We start from the raw sequence: 21157 nt of genomic DNA, 5'->3' as shown, positions 1-21157 counted from the left end.
TAATTAAATGATAAAAGTAGTGGTTCTTGGTGGAGATTTAGGGGTTATGCCGGGACTTTTGCACGGCCACTGTACCGTACTACTAACCTACCTGCTATGGAATCTACCTACTAAGGTACAGATAATTTGATCGCATTGCAGAACCTAATAGTTAGAAATGCGGTACTTTCTTTATTTTTGTACTTAAACGAAGCTACATTTTACCATTATCAACCATTAAACCCAGCTGTTTCGAGCTCCAAGTGTAGATAGATACATCCTCGCCCAGCACATTACGGGTTCGTCAAAAGGCATTGTACTTTTCCCATTTTTGCTCCTACTTTTTAGATATTTCGTCATTTCATAGACACATAGGACAGCATGCCATAGTACATGGATTAGGGATTAGTCACCTTGTGACTTGACCTTCTTATTCTCTTCCTCCTCAACCGCCTTGTCCTTTCGCTTCTGCACCACCTCCCAGTTGTAAACTCTAGCCACGGCGACCTCCATGGTCTATGCATGGTTAGTGACAGTTCAAGATAGTGTCTGGAGCTCTGGGAACGTACTGTGATTTGCTCGCGGAGGAAATCGAGGTCCTCTTCGCAGTTTGACAAGCTTGTCTTTGCCGTTGAGAGCTTGGAACTCAATAGTGTCTCTGCCTCGTCTATGGGGTATGAGAGCATCACGTTGGCCTGAAAAGCAAAGTCAGCTCCATGCTGACAATTTTGGGAAGCGGCTGTTTTACTCCTAGCCAGATATAAACCTCCTCAGTCGCAGGAATCTTCGCCTTTGAGTATAGAGTGTCGTTAAGTTCGAATGTTGTTTCTATCGCCTCATCATCGTCCTATGCCTCGAATCAGTATCGCAATGCTTGCGCAGGCGCCGCATGTGTGTACCTTTCTTAGCTTGAGAAACTTGACTGAGTCGAGCGTCTTTTGGATGTCAGGAATCTTTTCCTTGAGGCCGCCCATTCGCTTCTGCAAGTTCATCTCCATGAATTGGTATTTCCTACCCCGCCATGCTCGGTCAGCGCCAATCCTATATCTCAAGCTGCACCGAGCGAGCTTGCCAGGGCTTATGTTGTCTCCAAGGCCGGATGGTAACTCACGATATCATTTCTTGAAAGCTGCGCAGAGTAGGCTCGACATCGTCTCGGGTGGTGACATAGTCCTCGACCTTATCCACGAACGGGGCATAGGGGATGCCCCGCGGATTGGTAGGTGTAGCATCTTCACTATTTGGTGTCAGTTTCTGCTTATTTTTATTGCACTGGGAGGCGGATAGAATGCTTCTTGAGCTTACCTTGTCGCTGTTTCCTTTCCTTTTGACGCCATCTTATCTGTGTTGTACTTTCGAGAACAAGATGAGGTACCTGCTGTCTTGAAGCTGCTAGGCGTGGTCGGGTTTTGCGACTGGGTGGCATTTCGTCAGTGGGGTCTCGCATCCCTCCTCACCTAGCTTCGGTGAGCGGTGAAGGTGGGGGGCATTCACCTTGAATTGTACAATAATAGCCGGCACAACAATCAACGATTTCTTTCAAAAATGGTTACAAGATTGTCTCATGAGTATGAATCCAACGGGATATCACTACAATAACCTGCCTAGTTTTGAGATCTGGTATAATAGATAGCTACCTATTGACGGGCCAAATATCTTCTGGAGTACCTCTCTCACACCAATGCCAAGACGATATCTATAATTTTCGAGCTTTTCGAGCTTTTCGAGCGCTAACCTATAAGATCTATCTTATGCAGATTTTTCTCCAATTACGTTGTTTGGGATTTGACCCCATATTACGAGTAGAGAAAGGCTACAAAATTGTCGTCAGCCATAGGTTCGTAACGAGGAGCTCAAACATGTACTATCTACCCAGACAACTTCGGGTTATAGTTATAATGGTTTTCACTTTTCCTCCATGGCTTGTTACTTAGCCACTCTGAGATAATGACTTTATTATAGAACTTTATGGGTTTATCTTACTTGCGCAGATGAACCGTGAGTAAAATGAGAGGGGTTAAGATGAAAGCTAAAAGGAAAATACATAAATATAAAACCGAATGTTCAGGCCACTGTTCTTGCTATTTACTTTTACACGGACATCCTTTATCGACCAACGACTGCTGATCGCAAATTCTTATTCTAGATCAACGCAATGCGAGTATACGAGCAACAAGAGAGGCCCTCGGCCTTCCATGAGGAGCAGGGTGTCTACTCCCGACACGATGATAAGGAACTATTCGAGGTTGTGTTTGGTATTTCTATCTCATACGAAGGGGCCGTGGATTTTTGGAAATCAGGGTTCTCAATAATACAGCCTGGTTGGGAGGAGGTCTTTTCCCAATTCCCTGATCACTTACACTGGCTGATAGCGGAGGTGATTGAGCCCCTCATGTCTGGCTTCACCTCGAGATGTCCTGCACAATATAACTCTGCTCAACAATACACATGGAACCTGATTCTCGAAACTGCTCAGGAACTAGGTCCTCAGAAATACGTTAGACGCCCTCACCCGTACGGAGCTATCGGTGATGGTCGCCCTCACCTAGAAACGGACCCTACATCTTCCTCGCCTTCTCCCGCAGAAAAAACTACGTCTCCTCCTCCTCCTCCTCCTCCTCCTCCTCCTCCTCCTCCTCATCTAACATACCAGGAGCTTATAGCATCGTCTATTCCTGATATATTAGAAGAGGAGCCCTCAAAGTCTTTCTTGCCGTCTTGGCTGGTAGAAGGCACAAATTCTTCTCCTCCTCAAACATACCAGGAGATGGTGGCGACATTTGCTCCTGATGAGCAGAACGAGAGATATACGGCTTCTTCAGACTGTTATCAAGCAAATGACATATATCCTGAAAGGTCATATAACTCCGGTCCAAGTAGTATCGGCTCAGATTATTGCTGTTCGACTCCGCCTTCTTCGTCGATCCTCGCCTTTAATGCCGGACCACCTTGGCCCTTATCTTCCGAGAGGCAGTCGCTCGATTAGACTTCTCCAAACACGCATTTGAGACAGCCCACGCAGGAAGATGGTAACCAGGTTCGCCAAGGTTTTGGTCCGTGCTAACAGATGCTTCTGAACGGATGAGGATAGTTACGAACCGAAAAGTTTCATAGAAGCACCAAAAAGCTGAAGAGACCAGTGGCTAGCCATCTTCTGATACAGATATGGGACCACGGGGTGTTCAAGGATAGCAATGTGGCTTGCTTGATATATCATAGATACTATAATCAGAACAAGAGAAGTTTGTCGAAGTGGTCCTTGAATTGATACCATTTCCAGTGTGTAATAGAATTTTGCTGTCTGCGACAGCTGATAATACCGTCACTTTCCATCAAGGTAGGGAAATGGCATGTATCGAGTTGAACATAAAATTATACAGAACCATATAGTCATAAGTCGTACTAAAGCATACCTGCAGAACCAGAACTAGGTCCCAGGATCGCCTTAATCCATTCGTTTCTTGGTGTCTGCCAAATCCCCGATATCGGCACTATCGTCCAACGCGTGGGTGTTGGTTGGAACATCGTGAGTTTCTTCCTCGTCCCAATCATCGTCGATCTGGTTCTCGTCCCAATTGTCAACCTCTTCTTCCAGAGTACGAGACCGAGTCGCTCCTTCCACCACACCAGATTCGTGGCCTTCACCAAGCTCGACGTCGCCTTGATCCTCACCAGGGACGGCACTGTACCGCCTGCGTCGCTTGCGCTCAAGCATACGCTTGTGGTACCACGAGCATAGACCGACACCGAGCAAGCTTCCTATCAGATTCGCAACGATGTCGTACAAGTCAAATTCCCGGCCATTGTCGAGAAAACTCTGAACGAATTCAGAACCAACGCCAAGGATGATTGTACAGATCACCAGGGTCATATTCATGACTCGCCGTCTGTTGGTGTCGAAAATCCAGTAGAACACGACGGTGAGTATGAAAAAGGTGATGAAGTGAAGCACTTTGTCATTGACATATTGACCAAGCTGTATCGAAGTTAGGCCAGCATAGGCAGCGATGAGCAGCAAGACCAGGAAGGCGCCTGGAACAGTAGTCAATATCACTCATGGTATGGCAATATGTGTCCATCATGGAGCTGAACGAGAACCCACTCCCGGCCCTCAATCGAGACGGGCACAACGCAATGACGTACCTGCAACTGGGAGTCGTATTCTCATGATGAAGAGCAGCTGTGGAGCAAGGACCAGGTGCGTTCTTTTTAGGAATAAGAGGTATCCCAGAGGTTATAACTCCTGTTCAATATTACTTCCGAGGTTTTTCTGAAGCTTGCTATGGCAGGACAGGTCCTGAGCTATATGTGTAAGGTGATGAGGCTGGGAGTTTTAGAGCTGAAGCGAAGCAGGCAGAGAAAATGAAACCGTGGAGCTCCAAAGTGACGACTATTGTCCTTGTGGCTTGATTCGTTTGCGAAAGTGGCGGTGCATTCGTGAACACGACAGGGGCTACGATTCGCTTATCAACCTATAGAACTGGAAAGAGGGTGGACAACGTGGGCACCGCTCATGCAGCCCCAGACCCCAGGCGCAGTAGCTGGTGGACAGTTTGGCGTCCACTCTGATACTCTTCTATTTGGCGCTGGTGATCTCATGGGTCCCCCGTTCTAGACTTGCGTGATGCAGGCACAGACTCAGGCACAGGTGCCCCTCATATCCCCTAACGATCTTGTGTATCACTGGCTAGAGATTATCCCTGGGGGGTCTTCTAAAGAGATGGCGTTTGCTCTTGATTCTGATAGTGGAGTTCAGGATATGCTGTACTTACCTATCTACAGATGCTCGGTGTTGGACGAGCCAAGCAGGTACATAGATGGATGGCATTGAAACTTGGTGTGCAAACATAAACAAATGCATGCATAAATCTACCTACATAGTTGAGGTACTGTTTGCCTGATTCGACAATCCCTTCTGTACATCAGTCTGTCTTTTTGCCAGCTACCACAAAGGCAAACGGCTTTGACCAGTGAAGGCGATCTAACTTATGTAGTACTGGCTGGCTTTTTCCGCTCCTGGTACGAAACAACCTCCATCGATACAACTCTAAAATATTTCCAGGTACTGCTTGGTAATTGGTTTTTTTATATAGATTACACGTATATGGTTCTTCTAGTAACTCTTAATTTCGTGGTCTTTGTTCTCCCTCTTTACAGCCGTGATGCTGCACGTGATCTGCTGACAAAGGTTACCTGGTCGTCATTAAACTTGGGTCCCTCTTGTATAAAATACATGGGCAGTAACATATTGAGCCCCGGATCTATGTCAAACACCGACCTAAGGGAGGATTGATCAGGAAAAAGACAATATCACATTTTCCAAAGAATCAAATAACGACATCAGCTTCATCAGCCAAATTCAAGTGTGGCTTCCCTGTTCTGACCCCCTACAATTTGACATTCTTAGGCCGAAGTAGCTGTACCCGCAACCTCTCTCCCCGCGAGATTCCCCCCACGAGTCGGCTCAGCGCGCGCCAGCAGCCAGATCACTCAAGGAAAGTCTCCGCTTCGGGAAAGGTACCTTACAAGGCACCCCCCAAATCCTCAACCTCACCTCTTGAACAGACGACAAAACTACAGATTGCGATCCATCAAAACACAACCTTCCGCGTATCTGTTATTCGCCAATTTTTGTCTGCCATCTCTGTCGATACTTGCCGTTCATCCCATGCGATCTTGAGCTCTGCAATCGCCCTCGGTCCCGCCGCACGCGAGCGCATCTTGTTGCGCATGGCGACTCGCGCCCCGTTGTCGCTATCATCGCCCTGGACCCATCATGTCCATCACAAACGGCCAGTCCGCCTGGCATCCTCCTCACTTACAACATACAAACAGCAATAGAAGTCTAGCACATCTTGATGATGTCCCTGCGCGCACTCAGACTCCCATTGATAATTCAAGTGTGCTGATGCCTGAGGCACAGCCTGATATCGAGGACGAGAATCGACGCGCCCTATTCGCGGATTTGTATCGCCAGACCGAGGATAAGGTCGCGCTGCTGTTTTCCGAAGATGGTTCATACAATTATCCCGCGATCGCCGCTCTTAGACGTTCTCCGCCCCCTCCCGCCAACATTATCCCTCCCACAACCGACCACGAGCCCATTAAAGAACCACCCCTAAAGAAAGCGAAGCGCACCATCGATGAAGACGACTACGACGACGATGATGATGACGACGACGATGAACCATCACAGCCGGCGCCCAAAATCGCCCCTGCCAATACATTACTCTCACCATCCAAATCAGGGAGCTCGCCTGTTCATTCAGTGACATCACCAGGGAAACACGGTGATAAATCCAAGGATCAAGACGGCTCGCATCCCAAGGACAAAAATGGCGAGGATTCCATCAAGAAACTTGAGGAGGCTCGTACAGCGACTGAAGCTGCTGCTCGAAGGAGTTTCCATACTATCTTTCACACCCTGGAAAATGACCGCGCAGCTATGCTCGAACAACAGCAACTCGAAGATTCTGAGAAGCAGCTGCAAGCCGAAATGGACCACAACCACCATCCAAGTAACACCCATAACGCCGCTCCCAACCAGGGAACCCTGAGTAGTGCAAATCTCGGTGCTTCCAGTCTGACCTTGAAGCATCTCATCGCCCGCATTGACATGAAGCGAGACCAAGTCCGCGCCTCTGACGCTGAGCTTCGACTTTTGATGAACGAGGTCCGCAAAAATAGGAGCAAATGGGCCAGCGAGGAAAACGTGAATCAAGAGGAATTGTACGAAGCTTTGGAAAAAGTCTTGACAGAGCTCAAGGCGCATACCGAATATTCCACCCCCTTCTTGACAAGAGTCAACAAGAGGGACGCCCCCAACTATTACAACCGTAAGATACCAGGAACGTATCATATCGCTGTTAGACTAACCTTGTTCAGTCATTCAAAACCCCATGGATCTCGGTACTATGACGAAGAAGCTGAAGAGTCTAACTTACAAGTCCAAGACGGATTTTGTTGTAGATCTTAACTTGATATGGGACAATTGCCTCAGGTATAACGAGGACATGAATCACCCCCTGCGACGTATGGCAAACGGGATGAGGAAAGAGGCAGAGAAGCTCATTCCGCTCATCCCTGATCTTGCTATCCGTTCTCGAGCCGAAGTCGAAGCTGAAGAAAGGCGGAAGCAGAATGGAGGAGAAGATGACGGTGGCGAAGATTCTGATGATGAACCCATAATGTCTTCACGGGGTCGTAAAGCTGGCGCAAAGGGCACAAGTAAAGCGCGGAAGGCGCCCAACGACCAAAAGGAGGACACGCCAGCAATCGACCAGAAGCCAATATTACAAGTCAACGGACTCTTGGGGAAAGTTCGTGAAGGCTCTGAGGTGGATGGAAGCAATGGCTTTGGAACTCCACCTATTGGAGGATCGACTACACCATTGGGTCTCAACGGTCATTCTGGTATCGGAAGCAATGCTGACGCCATGGATATCGATGGGCCTAGCATCAATGGCTTGGCACTCAACTCAGCGTTTGGTGAAGCTGCTGAGCAGGCTTTTGAAGACGAAGAGTATAAGGTCTGGAAACAAACCACGAAGAAGGATCGAGCACTAGTGGCCAAGGAGCGATTTCAACTCTTCAAGGACAACAAATTCAACACCGAAGCTCCTGCTCTTGTTCGAACAAAAGCTGGCATGCGCCGGTTTCTAAAACGGCAGCGAGAGGCAGAAGCAGAGGGTATCATCACGCACACTCTGACGAATTCAACAACTGTTGCCTCGGACGATCCAGCAGTGAAACCAACGGAGACTTTGGCAGAGGAGATTGAAGAAGAGGCTGCCAAGGTGATCCCTGATTATTACGACACTCTGAGCAACATTCCTGATATTCACCCAAAGCTCCAATGGGTTGAAGACAATGAAGGACAGGTCATCAACCAACACGAGGAGTTCCTTCGACTGGTACCATCCGGAACGTTTGTAGCACCACCCGGTCGTTTCGCAAAGAAGATGGATGAAAACATACATCAGATACAAGAGACTAGGAAACTTGCAACCAGAATCTCGGTCATCAAGCAAATGCAAGTTCAAACTCAGGTAAGAGGGCACGCGAATTCGAGGCAAATATGTACTGACGCAATTAGGTGTACACAAACCAATTCCCCAAGTCAAATTCCGATCCTTTCGTGGAGCAGGATATTGAACCTCATTTCATTTCTGACGATGGTCCTGTAATGGCAGCCGAAGCGTGCCAAGACGCTCTCAAACGGTCTATTGCCAAGGTACTATATCACACTGGATTTGAAGAGCTTCAACCTTCGGCCATGGATGCCTTCACAGGTATTGCGGCCGATTATTTCCAAAAGCTGGTTCGAACTTTCAACGTATACAACGAATCCGAAAAGAAGGCGGCACCCACAAATGCCGAAGGGTCTAGATTCCAGCCCAGATTTACTCCCGAAGAAGTTATCCTCCACACCTTGGATGAGAACGGGCATGACATCAGCTCACTGGAACTGTACGCCAAGGATGACATCGATCGACTTGGTGCCAAGCTTGGTGGTCTGCACGAACGAATGAAGCTGCATCTCACCGATCTATTGCGACCCGCTCTATCCCAAGACGCTGGAGTCGATGGAGTGGGAGCTTTCAAGGATGGCAGTGAGCAATTCGTGAGCGGTGACTTTGCTGAAGACCTTGGCGAAGACTTCTTTGGTTTCCGAGCTCTGGGTCTAGATAAGGAGATGGGACTTGATATGATCTCTGTGCCCTTGCATCTTCTGCAAACTCGAGTCCGCAATATCCACCAGATGCAGACACAGACGACTGGTGAAGCAGCCACTGACCTTTTCGAGCCCCTGCAAGTTTCGGATCCAGTTACCAAGGAGAACATCCAGGAGCAAGTTGGCCTGGTCAAGAACTTCTTCCTGGCTAAGCTGCACGCTAATGGCGATCAGCCCCTTGTGGAGGACGAAGACCTGCCTACAAAACAAAAGAAGCCCCGTCCTCGCTTGGGGGCCAGCGGAAAGATTGTTACCGCTCAAAAGCGTTCTCCCAAGGAGCAGTTGGCGCTTGCAAAGAAGAAAAAGAAGATGGACGCTGCTGCTGCTGAGGCCAGAGCAAACGCGAACGCGTCACCCGAAAAGGGGGCCAATGCTCCACCTGGCAAGAAGAAGTCCATGACCAGCACGACTGGCCCAGTACCCAATCCTGCAATCATTGCTCTGGCGCCTAGTATGGAACGGCGAGATAGCATGCAAAGCCAGGGTAACGCTAGCCAAACTGACAAGGACGACACCATCGGCATGATGAGCCCAGAAAGCATCGCTCAGTAGGCCAAGCAATGTTTCTGGTAATGCCGTTACATACGAATTTGGTGGATAACCATTACAGGGCCTCGTTCCCATCAATTGAATAAGCCATGCACTTATGTTGACAGCGGTTTCGCTCAATGCTTTGCCTGGAAACGACAACCAATCTCAGGAAACCTCAAGCCGTGTCTTGGGAGCTTTCATATTCATATAAATCGTGTATTGCTTTTTTTTTCTTACATCTATACTCGAAATCCTTTCGTCTTTTCTCATACCCCCGCGAACTCTTTGCAATGGCCGCGGCAGATGGTCTTTGGTTTTTGTTTTGTTTTTTCCTGCCCCTCTACTTTGCATATGAGTAATCACTCAATAAACCATCTATTCACGGCGTTCCTGGCTCGTCCTTCTTCCTCATCTTGGAGCTCTGGGTAGCCACAGCGTTTGCACGCACGATACACGACATATCAAGACCGCTCTACTCGACTACATCAGTCTCCAACGCGGTGTAACATGCGAACGGACTTGTTCATGGTGGGTTGGTTTGGACAAATCAAAAGCAGACAGGCATGTGGTGGAATGGCTTTCACAATGATTAGCCGGCGTACGGAAGGGCTCTCACGGGATTGGTAATATGGAATGGGGGCACAATCAGTTGATGGGTTAAAAGCTTGTCTATCCGACCATTGGGACGGATTCTGGAAGGCTGTTGTGCTTCGTATATACGGGTTGCCCTATCGTTATTGTTTTTCTTATTTTCTTTAGACGCGATGTGATGGATGAATGGGAAGACGAACTGTGATGGATGAGATGGTCGGTGTTGGATTGTTGGGGTAGGAATGGGGTAAACGATTGGGAAGCAAATACGGAAACGGTCGATGTGCTTACTATCACAACATGTAGGCAAAGTAATAAGCTTTGAACAATAATCCACGGTTCAGAAAAGCCAATCCAAATACGTGATGAAAGTCTAGACCGAGTTTCAGATTGTACGTGCAGAGAGGCAAGGAGCGAAGTCATTTCAGACATTTAACCGGTGGTTGTATTTTAGCTGTCTGCTACCCCCTAACGGAGTACTGTTTCTGGCTTGTCTCCATACCATACCATATAGATATAATATCGAAAAAGTCAGAGAAGACAAAATGATCTTCTTGATATCACAATGTAACCCAACTCCCACACCGTCTTTTTCCAGCGGATCCATCTTGTTGAAGGATGCTCACATATCCCGATCTGAAATAAAATCCCTTTACCAAAAAACAAAACTAGGTATTTGCGCCGTGATGAAATGCATGCTTGTTGAACGTTTCGCCATTTGCCTCATCCATGTTAAATGCGTATCAATACTAAGGCATCACATCATGTTGAGGGATGGATAGCCTTTGTAAGAGCAGTAGAATCTCATGCCGAGCATATTAGATGCTGGCGTCCAGACGCCAACCCTCAACGGGGAGAGGGAAGGCGTTGCACCAAGAAGCAATCTCCTTTCGGAAGTCGTTGATCTTCTGGACCTCGCCGCTGGCAACGCGAGCCTTGAAGTCCTTGAGCTTGTTGGCCTCCTTGGGGAGAGCAGCCTGCTCCTCCTTGCAGATCTTGATAGCCTCGTCGATGTACTTACCGACACGCTCGAACTCCTTCTCACCGAAACCACGAGAAGTCATGGCGGGAGTACCGATACGGATACCGCAAGGGGTAAGGGCGGACTTGTCACCAGGGATGGAGTTCTTGTTGCAAGCAATGTTGATCTGCTCAAGGACAGCCTCAACACGGGCACCGTCAAGGTTGTGCTGGCGAAGGTCAATGAGAACCATGTGGCTGTCAGTGCCGTCAGAGACGAGCTTGTGGCCGAGGGCCTTGAAGGTGTTCTCCAGGGTCTTGGCGTTGGAAACAACCTTCTCCTGGTAGGACTTGAAGTCGGGGGTGGCAGCCTGCTTCAGAGCAACAGCCAAAGCAGTGATGGTGTGGTTGTGAGGACCACCCTGGTGACCAGGGAAAACGGAGAAGTTGATGGGGTTCTCGAGGTCGTAGAGGGTCTCCTTGCCAGTCTTGGCGTCGACGGAGCGGACACCCTTGCGGAAGAAGATCATAGCACCACGGGGACCACGGAGAGACTTGTGGGTGGTGGTGGTGACGATATCGGCGTACTTGAAGGGGGTAGGAATAACCTCAGCGGCGATAAGACCAGAGATGTGAGCCATATCAACAACGAGGTAGGCACCGACGGAGTCGGCGATCTTGCGCATGCGCTCGTAGTCGATGAGACGGCAGTAGGCAGAGGTACCGGCAACCAGGACCTTAGGGCGGTAGAGGATAGCGTTCTTCTGGAGGGTGTCGTAGTCAATGATACCAGTGTCAAGGTCGACACGGTAGGGCATGGTCTCGAAGTAAGTAGAGACAGCAGAGATCCTGTTGTTGGTGGTTAGCAAACTGTGCATTCTAGATTATGGCTGAACTTGGCTCTGCAAACTCACTTCCTGGCGGGGGTCTGGTAACCGTGGCTAAGATGGCCACCGTGTGGAAGGTCAAGACCCATGAGACGACCGTGAGGAGGCATGATAGCCTGGTAGACCTGGAGGTTGGCGGGAGATCCAGAAAGGCACTGAACATTGACACCCCACTTCTCGGAGTCGAGGTGGAAGGCCTCAAGGGCACGACGCTGGCAGAGAAGCTCGATCTGGTCGATGTGCTGGTTGCCACCATAGTAACGAGCACCGGGGTAGCCCTCAGAGTACTTGTTGGACATGGGGGAACCAAGGGCATCGAAGACGGCACGGGAGGTGATGTTCTCGGAGGCGATGAGGACGATGGACTCGCGCTGGCGCTGGATCTCATCCTTCTGTAATGGGTGTAAGTGACTGCTAGTGGTTCAAGGCACTCGATTGAGCACAACGTACCATGATGGAGGCGACCTCGGGGTCGGAGTCAAGGAGAGACTTCTCGAGCATCTGAACAAGTGTGAGCCAATGGGTCTGACAATTCCCTCGAGGGGGACGGCAGAGGAGCTTACCTCCTTGTGCGACTCAGAGAGCGCATACTCGGCGTTTGTGGGAGACATTGTGAAATTTGTTTGGTGTATATGTGATAAGAAACAAGTGATATGTTCCTTTAAAGGTGGATGAATAAGTAAGGAAGAAGAGGGAAAGGGAAAAGCATGTGGGAGGGAATGGATAGAAGTAGGTAATAAGTAGTAGCTGGGCTGGGCTGACTGTCAAGGTCCCTCTTTCCTGGAGTGATCAACCAAAGAAAATTTTGCCTTTCTGTTGCTGTACGGGTTCCGAAGACGGCCACCAGAAGGTACAAGGGAGGAGCTAAGGCTAGCGGCTGCGGTAAAAAAGCTCACCTGTGCCGAGAACCAACCTTAGGCTGAGCCTCAAAGGGTGAATGAGGGTGAGTTGGCGGGGTCAAGGTTGCGATTTTTGGAGGTGCGGGGTACTTTCATTGGTGGTTCTGTATGAACGTGCTAAAAACTCTATGAGTCCATGCTCGTCATTGGTCTTTGATCTCCACTTATTGATTGAGCTGGGACAGTGGTGCTACCCTGAAGGCCGATTCATGGAACATGATCTTCTTGTTCCTTTTTTGCCTCTTTTTTTTTTTTTTTTTTTTTTGCCATGACTCTTGAACCTTTCAGTCCAATTGATTCAAATTCTACATAAAGTGTGGCTAATGTTTCGATCGTATGAATCGTATATAATGCTAGATCAATTGACTGGAGATACCTGATGGTAGAGTAACAATGGTACACTGCACATCGAATGATTGCTTGCTTCCATGTAAGTGGTCCGGTGACTCAACGCGCTCTACGCCATTCCCTTCACTATCCGAATCACCTCCATCAGCAGTCAATCCAGCATCCAAACATGATGTCTATGAACACCGAAATAATATGAAATACCGAAATACGACAAAACTCCGTTTACACTTTGGCGAATTCTCCCGATGTTTTGGTGATGCTCGCGGCGAGACCTCCCGCAAAACCCGATCACGTTTCTCAAACTTCAGCACGAAGCGGCCCGCGTGAAGAGACAATGTCTAGATACAAAAGGAATAGAGTTTCAAGATCTATCCAGTTCTATGGTACCCAGATAATCACAGATCAACTACACGATATCTCATTCTCATCAGGTTTGCCAAAAGAAATCTCTTCTTGTAGACTGTTAGATTTGCCCTCCGCCTACGAATTGGGCTACTAGCTCACACAGCGATGTCGGTGTGGCTCAGTTGGTTAGAGCTGGTCTCATAGTTCATCGGTTTCAGATTGACTTGACTTGATCAAACATCAGGGTCATCCAAAGGTCCACCGACATTTCCTTTTGCCGTGTCAGATTTGTTGATGGCGATCATGTTTTTTAATAGTGATATTCTCCGAAGTCCCACTTGAGAAAACCGTCGCCACAACAGACTCCAAGTTAGGTATCCACCATCAGGGTATCAGAAAAGTAAGCCACTGGAAGCATAAGAGACGAAATTAGTAGACCAGTTTATGCTACTTGGGCCACACTTCTTGGACTACTTATTTTTGTACCCTTACTTAGGAGACTAAATTTTCTACTACCCAGCAGTCCACATAGCAATAACATCAAATAATAAAGCTACTATTTAGCTTAAGACTCGAGATTATTTATAAATGCTCTTACGTTTTAAATAGTTATCATGCGATTGATTTATCAGGTTAGCGTGGTTGAGGTTGTTGTTATCTCATAGCTGATTGATATTGGTGTAATCGAGTATGAACCTGCTAGGCAGATTTGCAGTCTACACCTCTTAGTTTTCAAATTCATTCCGCCTGCTACCAAGAAATCAGACTCAGTCTTGATTAGTCGTGTCGGTGTGGCTCAGTTGGTTAGAGCGTTGGTCTCATATTCGATATGACTTGGTTGAACACCAGGGTAATCCAAAGGTCGAGAGTTCGAGCCTCTCCACCGACATTCTCTTTTTGCAACTTTTGACACTATCTTATCTTTTTGCCTTCTCGAAGAGGCACTAAGAGTGCAATTGACTACTTGTTGATTCGTTATTCAAGATAGTCATACTGGGGTGATATGTATCGAGCTTGGAAGTGTAAATCTCCCTTTTTGAGAGTAACCAGTTGAGATATGTAACGGTGATTACATTAAATTTTGTTGGATAAAACCAAAACTCCAGTTTTCATGGCCTCATTCTAGCAGAATAGTTACCAACGAGATGCCTACAGTAAAGAATTTCTTGAGCGTGATTTGGCCCATGACTTACTGCTCGGATCGTTGGCCTAGGCCGCTATCCAAATGCGCACCCACCCTGTCTTCCTTTGCGAAGATACTGTCACAAATAATAAATACTAAGCATGCTCGATCCTATCCATGGATGGCTCCTGATCTCTTCAATAGTATGAGATTTACAACATAATTTTATAAGTGAGCGCAACTCTGTGGCCTCGTTGGTAAACTTGACAGAGTTCAGAAAAGTTGCGCTATACTCATGAGAAGTCAGATGTTGTATGTTCTTGGCAAAGGACACAACTCAACATATAATTCCACATGCGACACTGGGTTCATCATTAGAGTTTCGTGAAAACCAAGTGCCAGCAGATGCCTCTTAATATACAAAATTGATAGTGTAACTCGGGACTGGCCACCGAATCATCAGCGCCAACCAGCGCTCATCAACAGGGCTACTTACTTGTTGTTAACAGAGAAACTCACAATTAGGTCGAATACCAGAATCTTAGAGTAGATGGACCGGCGTTCATGTTTCACCACACCACGCTTGCTCCCCTCCTCAGTCTCAGGATAATCGCAACTGTTTGTTCCACGACTGTAGGTCACGGCACCAAGCCAACATGACTGTGACCAGACGGCTTTACTTCCAGGTGAGACAGGCGGACGGTATGCCTTTCTCACTTGGTGTATGTGCGACCAAGTGAGGCAAGGGAGTTTGGCTTCTCTGGTTGTGCTGCGCTGTGTGTGGCTGCCTTGGAGCCAGCCGGCCAGGGAGTTCTTTCATCCTGACTCGAGGGACGCTCAGGTAACAATTGATTGTGGCGCGTGATATTTATGTAGGACTTGGTATTCGTGGTCGGAATGTGACTGACACTTGATGCCACAGCAGTTGACAATATGAGACCCTGCTAATCCAGGACGGGATAATGACAGTCTTGTTCCAGGGACCAACTGTCACTGTCTCAAGCGGGTGGTGGCCCGACATAGCAAGCGATTTGACTGCGCTAAACTGAAACTTGTCGAATGTCATTCTAGAAGAATTGAGTTCTGGGAATTGGTATGACTGACGAAGTGTTGTTGCCCTTTAGTCAGGTTTCTCTTGGCTCTGCTGAACTTGTTTAACCAAGCGTGCCAACTGACACACATAAGTTCAGGTATATATTACCATTTATTAGTGGAAATAAAAATATGTTCGTTTCAGATATATGTACCCAGGCTACGATGCGAATAGTAACAACGTAAGTGAGATGCTGCTATTGGCAGCATGTTCGTTGTAGCGGAGATCACATGACTCTGCATGCTTTCATTGAACCTCAAGGGTTAAAGAGAGATTAGGTGCTCTGATGCTAGTGCTAGTGCTCCCCGGCGTCCACTCTAATTAGGAGGTACGTACATATTACTATGTATGTACAGAGAGTGTCGAATACCCAGGCAAGACCCTCATTTCGTAGTGGGCCGGTAGTTGGCGTGTGGAATTGATTCCCTACAATTCCATCGGGTCGTCAGGTTTGCGTTAGCCACAGCGGACCCCTTATCCTTGAAGAGAGTCGGTAATAAACGGATCTAGCACCGCTTGGTTTTGATATGTCCACGTAATTCAGTCGGAGGAAGCTTCAGCATCGACAAAGACTCAGAGCACTCGAGTCCTTCTATTCAGAGCAGATACCTATATAGCAAGACTATAAAATGAATGGAACTAGATGTTGGGGGACAAATAGGACCAGGGGTAGAGGCTTGATCCAAGAACAGTAGTTGGCGCGATCTGTAGGTGGAGAGAGATAATACCACTAATATGTAAAGATAGATCCTAGGCAACCCGGCTTAAATAAATGGTCTCGTCTGGTTTCCCTGCAGTTTACCCCCGTATCCTGCAGGGCTTGAGCAGACTAACGAGCAACAATGTAAATATAGCCATAAGATAAATATTAGAGTCATGACCATGAACCAGACTATACTATAAATGCTGTCACTTTTTAATCGATCGTGATTAGAAACGTTAGCTTCTGTTGAAGACATGACAATTGCTTTCTTTTCTCTCTCTCTGGTTCCCCAAGGACGGTCAAGAACCTAATCCTTCAACTGCCAGTTCAAAGCTCCACATCCACAACCAATCTTGGCCAATATTTCCGGTTAACGAGTGGCCTGCGGAGGTTCGGGCCGGAGCGAATTGACTCCCTCTCACTTCATGCGAGATGTTTATTTATGCCATGGCAAGTGATCGATGCGATGCTCCATTATGAACTGGTGATGGGATATTCGCAGAATCCTGGGTGTCAAATCTGACACATGCCAATATAGTGCAATTCGCGGTAGCCCTGCTAGGGATTGGGCTCACAAAATACGAAGCGCAGGCAACAAAACAAAGAAAGAAAGAAAAAAAGCAAAGTGTAGCAGACTATATTCTGCATTGATGAGCGTTGTAATGGTGTCGTGCGCGCGGCACAGTGCAGGCAGGGTTGGTCTGGAGCTGTTCCAAGTCAACTTTACGGGGGTGTGAACGAGAGCTGGAGGCTGGAGGCTGTAGCGCTGTGCATACTCTACCCTGCACGAGTACATGTAAGGTCTCTGTCTGTTTGTACATAGGTACTGTAGATCCCTCCATCGACGAACACTCTTCAATCTGGGCAGCCCAGGAGATCGTGATGGCATGCGAAAAGCACTTGTGTCACTATCATTGTCACGGTAGCTGTACAACGTTCGGAGAACGGCAGTAAGAGCTGGGTCTGGCTCCAATATGCTGGCTTGCTTAATTGAAAGAGTATGCATGTAGCCTTGCTTAGGAAGATGTAACTTAATACTGGATGCTGTGCTATAAGTCGTACCCAAATAGCCTCAAGTCTGGTATTTTTTGACAGTTCTCGTTATGGTAATAAGCAGTCTGACATTTTACCATACAGCTACTAATGTTATCGACAGAGATGCATGCTCAACCATCATAACACCTTTGTGTGTCGTGTCACGCAGCTCCCAGTACGATATGATCCCATGCAGTATGGGATCTGGTTTGTTTGGATATGTATTGTATGTACATGGTAGTAATCGGCATGTAGTTACACCGCATATCTAAAAGTGTATGTAGAATGAATGAGGTTGTGTGATTACCACGATATCGAAATTTACCTGGTACTGCGCGAGCTAGGGTACCCTTGAGATCGTAAACTATATATCAGACAACCCATCAATCACCTATCCGTAGAATGTTTCGAATTTTGATGCCAACGATGATATATCAGAAGGTTTGGTGGTTGACTAAAATCAGGCACCCAAGTTAAGCTTCAGGGTATTTTCAGCACGGTTGGCTAGAGAGACAAAGCCTTTGTTGGCCAAAGTCACCATTTAACTTTAAAGGTATTAACGGCTGTGCGATATGCTTTTGTATTTTTGAATGAATAATATTGAGGGACATCTGCCAGACGACACAGATAAGGGGTCTTCGTTAGGTCAGCAGTCGAAGCTCTATGGGTTTCTAACTTTAAAACTACTATACCTACTAATCAACTACAGTACCTGTCCGCCATACAACATCCAAGCCACTGACAAAAGCCTTAATTCTAACTGCCAGACTCATCGAATGCAGTGTGCTCCAGTTGAGATCTGCAAGAAAGAGTTAGTTGATAGGTACGTATAGTTACGAATGTCTTACCTAACCGTTCCTCCCAACCCCTGCCTTTTCAATTCCATTTCCCCTAGGCGAGAGAAGAAGAAAAAAAACACTGCAGGCTGACCGACGCACCATCCATCATCATCATCTCTTGTTCCCATTTTTTCTCCACTGCACAGCTTCTGGCTTCTGGCTCTTCAACCCCCCGGCAAACTACAAGATACACGCCCCCCCCTCTTCTTCTTGCCCCCGGGGAGCTGTCTCTCACCCCTTACTGTTAGAATGTCCCACCTTTTCTTGTCATCTCCCGTCCCCCATCTGCATCGTCACGCCCAGGCCAAGCTCAGACAGCCCCAGCTTAGTTGGACTAGAGACAAGCCCTGACCTGGACCAGAGACAGGGACCCATCGTTGATCCTATCACTCGAATTGCTTTGCTACCCGTGGATACCCAGATACCCTGGGTTCATTTTGCCAATAAACGAGCCTCACCTAATTATCCTACTCTGGGCCAGTCTCTTTGCTACCTTCTGTTTTCTGCTGGTCACTAAAATCGTCCATCCCACAACACGGAAAAGTGCTGTTTTGAACGGCAACTATCATTCTCGGTTGGCTGATACTGAAAGCTCACTCCTTCTACGAAATGACAAACATGAGATGGAAAGACTTCTCTGACAACCATTCTTACTTACCTTCTTTATCTTTATAACCTCATCTCCCAACGTAATAAACTTGGGAGTTCCAACAACGCTTCTCGGGTGCATCCCCCAGACCGCCCACCAAACACCAACAAGCGTGCTGCAGTGAATTGCATCACCTCACCTAATCCGACCACATAAAGGTAGCGGAGAAGTTGTGCGCCTACCGATTGGCTTCTACAACATCTGTCCAGTTCCCTATTGTTTCGGGCTAGACAGCCCAGCACGCCCAGCCCAGCCAGGCAGAGGAGCATAACCCAACCTAACCCAAGCACCAAGCACCAAGCACTTTGACTGTTCCCCTTTTTAGCAACGTCCGCCCTGCGCGTGCGGCTGAACCTACGACGGACCGCATTGGCCTTCTTTTCTTCCTTCGACCCTAGGAGATCCCGTGACGCTGGCTTTCGCTTGTTGTGACGAGCACAGCTGATAATTTTTCTGTCTGCATAGACTTGAATTGACGTCGACACCGTCTAGAAGCCCTATGGCTGGTTGTAGCTCTTATCTATCGGGATCAATGTCTTGTTGTAACGGTCTCCATCTTGACAAAGTTTGCCTACGAGACTACAGCGGAGAGAACCTAATCTCGGATACAAGGTTACAAGTATGTATGTGTAGGCTGTGACCAGTTGAACAATTAAAAGACCAGATTTCCCCGTTCAGCACATATGTCACATCACATTGTGTTGGCTGTTGGCTTGGTTGGGGACAGGTGCGTAGGTCATTGTAAAAGTTCCCGTCAGAAGGTGACAGGGCAATGGAATGGCGCTATAAATCCTCGGGAACCCCCTTTTCCCTTCCCGCTCGGTCGCTTGCTCGTTTGTTTCTCTGAGATGGTCCCCCCCCCTCCCCTAGGTCCCATGGACTCCCATCCCACTCATAAGGGCCTGGCCGTTTCGGAGCATGGCATGGACTCGGCTTGTTTTAGTTCTTAGTAGTTCTGATTGCTGACTGTACACACAAGAGAGAATGGCTCGAAACACGTGGATGGCTTCCGGAACAGCTTAGCGGCGACTCCGGCGAGCGGTGAAAAGATTTGCCATTCCTGTTTCCTGGTCGAGCCACCACCGCCTCGATCTGGAGAGCCACAGTGTCATCCAGCCTCCTCCCGGGTGCATCATCATCATCTCTCAACGGGGATTGTGCCGTAGTCACACAGCTCGTTTGTTCCTCGTCCCCATTATATCTCCTGGTCACTATTTCTCGTTTATCTGTATCTGATAGTAGGCAGGTACTTGATGATATCACGTATGTGTGTGCTTACCTACTTATTGGACATCTTTTATACACCACTCTTTTCTTCAGGGTCTAGCGGTATTATAATCATCTACTTCATGTCGCTTCTTGGTATCATCCGAAAGGAACACTGTCCTGCCCGTAGTTGTTTCCATTAGGAACAGCAAATGTAGATCGAAGTCTCCATTGCGTCGTTACAACCCCTCTACAGAGTACCCCTTCACTCTATTGCCGCTGTCTCACCTCCATCCCTAACCTCAATTGTCATACCCTGACAGGGCAGCATCACCTATCACAGTACGTACCTCGGTGAGCATCTTGGCACACATTTCAGATGCGCCACATAGATGGGGGACGTGCGTGCGTTGCTGGATTTAATCGGTATCGTTTCGCTTGGCACCCCCGAGATGAACACCACACCACCGTAGCATCGGTGCGTGCGTGCGCGACTTTGCTCGCTTCTTGTCAGTTGCTGGCATGTTTGTTGACAGCCCTTCTGTCAGTCAGTCCCACGCATGCTGCAACATCTGACAACACCAAAATTCTAGCTCTGCCACAGGACAGGAGTAGAACTCTCTACCGCCCTGACAGCTCGACTAAACGAAACGTTATTAATGGGTACAGTAACCTTTTTCACACTGAACCCTCTTTATGACGTTTATTCACCCGCCCCCCTCTGCGATCAGCGTCAAAATGCACCGAAAAGTGTTGCAGCCAGCCGCGATCCAAGAGGCTGAATAATTATAACATTACCAGCGAAGAGGGATGCGTAAAATATATTGGACGAAAACAAGACGGGATGAATAGATGGGATGGTAACTGAAACTTTGAGTGAGGAAATAAGACAATTATTTCAGCATGGTAGAAAAAACAGAATCTTACAACTGATTCAACTCGTCGATCACTACCGCTGTTGAGTTGCTCGCGAGTCTTGGGGCGGAGCGGAGGCTCTGAATGCCTCCTTCGGTTGAAGCTTGCGGAACGCGCCACTGATCCGTCGCAGATGCCAGACTGCAGTAGAAGACAGGGACCTTGATGCTCCATAATTATCTCATACAGGCAGACCTTACCTTAATGGAACTGCAAGGTGCTCGCAGGCCGGCCAGGAAAGACCCAGGGCAGAGCAGGTACGTACTCCATGTGGGACGTGCCTTTACATAAACCGCCGCCACCAGTGAAGGTTGCCC

General features: G+C 47.9%; 5 protein-coding genes across 5 annotated transcripts; 2 read left to right on the top strand and 3 right to left on the bottom strand.

Moving 5' to 3' along the window:
• Nucleotides 1-384: 384 nt before the first annotated feature.
• FSST1_011953 (tubulin-binding prefolding complex subunit PAC10) lies at nucleotides 385-1316 on the bottom strand (the record flags this gene model as incomplete). The annotated part of the gene is made up of 6 exons (XM_083235134.1): nucleotides 385-495; nucleotides 549-674; nucleotides 728-826; nucleotides 879-1032; nucleotides 1091-1216; nucleotides 1285-1316. 6 exons carry the CDS (start codon nucleotides 1314-1316, stop codon nucleotides 385-387), a joined length of 648 nt encoding a protein of 215 aa, XP_083081649.1.
• Nucleotides 1317-2134: 818 nt separating this feature from the next.
• Nucleotides 2135-2965, top strand: FSST1_011952 (uncharacterized protein; the record flags this gene model as incomplete). The annotated part of the gene is made up of 1 exon (XM_083235133.1): nucleotides 2135-2965. One exon carries the CDS (start codon nucleotides 2135-2137, stop codon nucleotides 2963-2965), a length of 831 nt encoding a protein of 276 aa, XP_083081648.1.
• A 459-nt stretch (nucleotides 2966-3424) lies between these two features.
• On the bottom strand, nucleotides 3425-4147 carry FSST1_011951 (dolichol-linked oligosaccharide pyrophosphatase LLP1; the record flags this gene model as incomplete). Its single annotated transcript, XM_083235132.1, has 2 exons — nucleotides 3425-4011; nucleotides 4123-4147. 2 exons carry the CDS (start codon nucleotides 4145-4147, stop codon nucleotides 3425-3427), a joined length of 612 nt encoding a protein of 203 aa, XP_083081647.1.
• A 1608-nt stretch (nucleotides 4148-5755) lies between these two features.
• On the top strand, nucleotides 5756-9265 carry FSST1_011950 (SAGA histone acetyltransferase complex subunit SPT7; the record flags this gene model as incomplete). The annotated part of the gene is made up of 3 exons (XM_083235131.1): nucleotides 5756-6815; nucleotides 6865-8027; nucleotides 8075-9265. The coding sequence occupies 3 exons, from the start codon at nucleotides 5756-5758 to the stop codon at nucleotides 9263-9265; spliced, it is 3414 nt and encodes a 1137-aa protein (XP_083081646.1).
• A 1388-nt stretch (nucleotides 9266-10653) lies between these two features.
• On the bottom strand, nucleotides 10654-12293 carry FSST1_011949 (glycine hydroxymethyltransferase SHM2; the record flags this gene model as incomplete). Its single annotated transcript, XM_083235130.1, has 4 exons — nucleotides 10654-11644; nucleotides 11710-12074; nucleotides 12133-12183; nucleotides 12246-12293. The coding sequence occupies 4 exons, from the start codon at nucleotides 12291-12293 to the stop codon at nucleotides 10654-10656; spliced, it is 1455 nt and encodes a 484-aa protein (XP_083081645.1).
• Between the last annotated feature and the right edge of the window lie 8864 nt (nucleotides 12294-21157).

This window comes from Fusarium sambucinum, chromosome III (assembly GCF_050947815.1).
Source record: "Fusarium sambucinum isolate potato_lamoka chromosome III, whole genome shotgun sequence".
Classification (NCBI taxonomy): Eukaryota; Fungi; Ascomycota; class Sordariomycetes; order Hypocreales; family Nectriaceae; genus Fusarium; species Fusarium sambucinum.
This window is presented reverse-complemented; position numbering and strand designations above follow the sequence as displayed.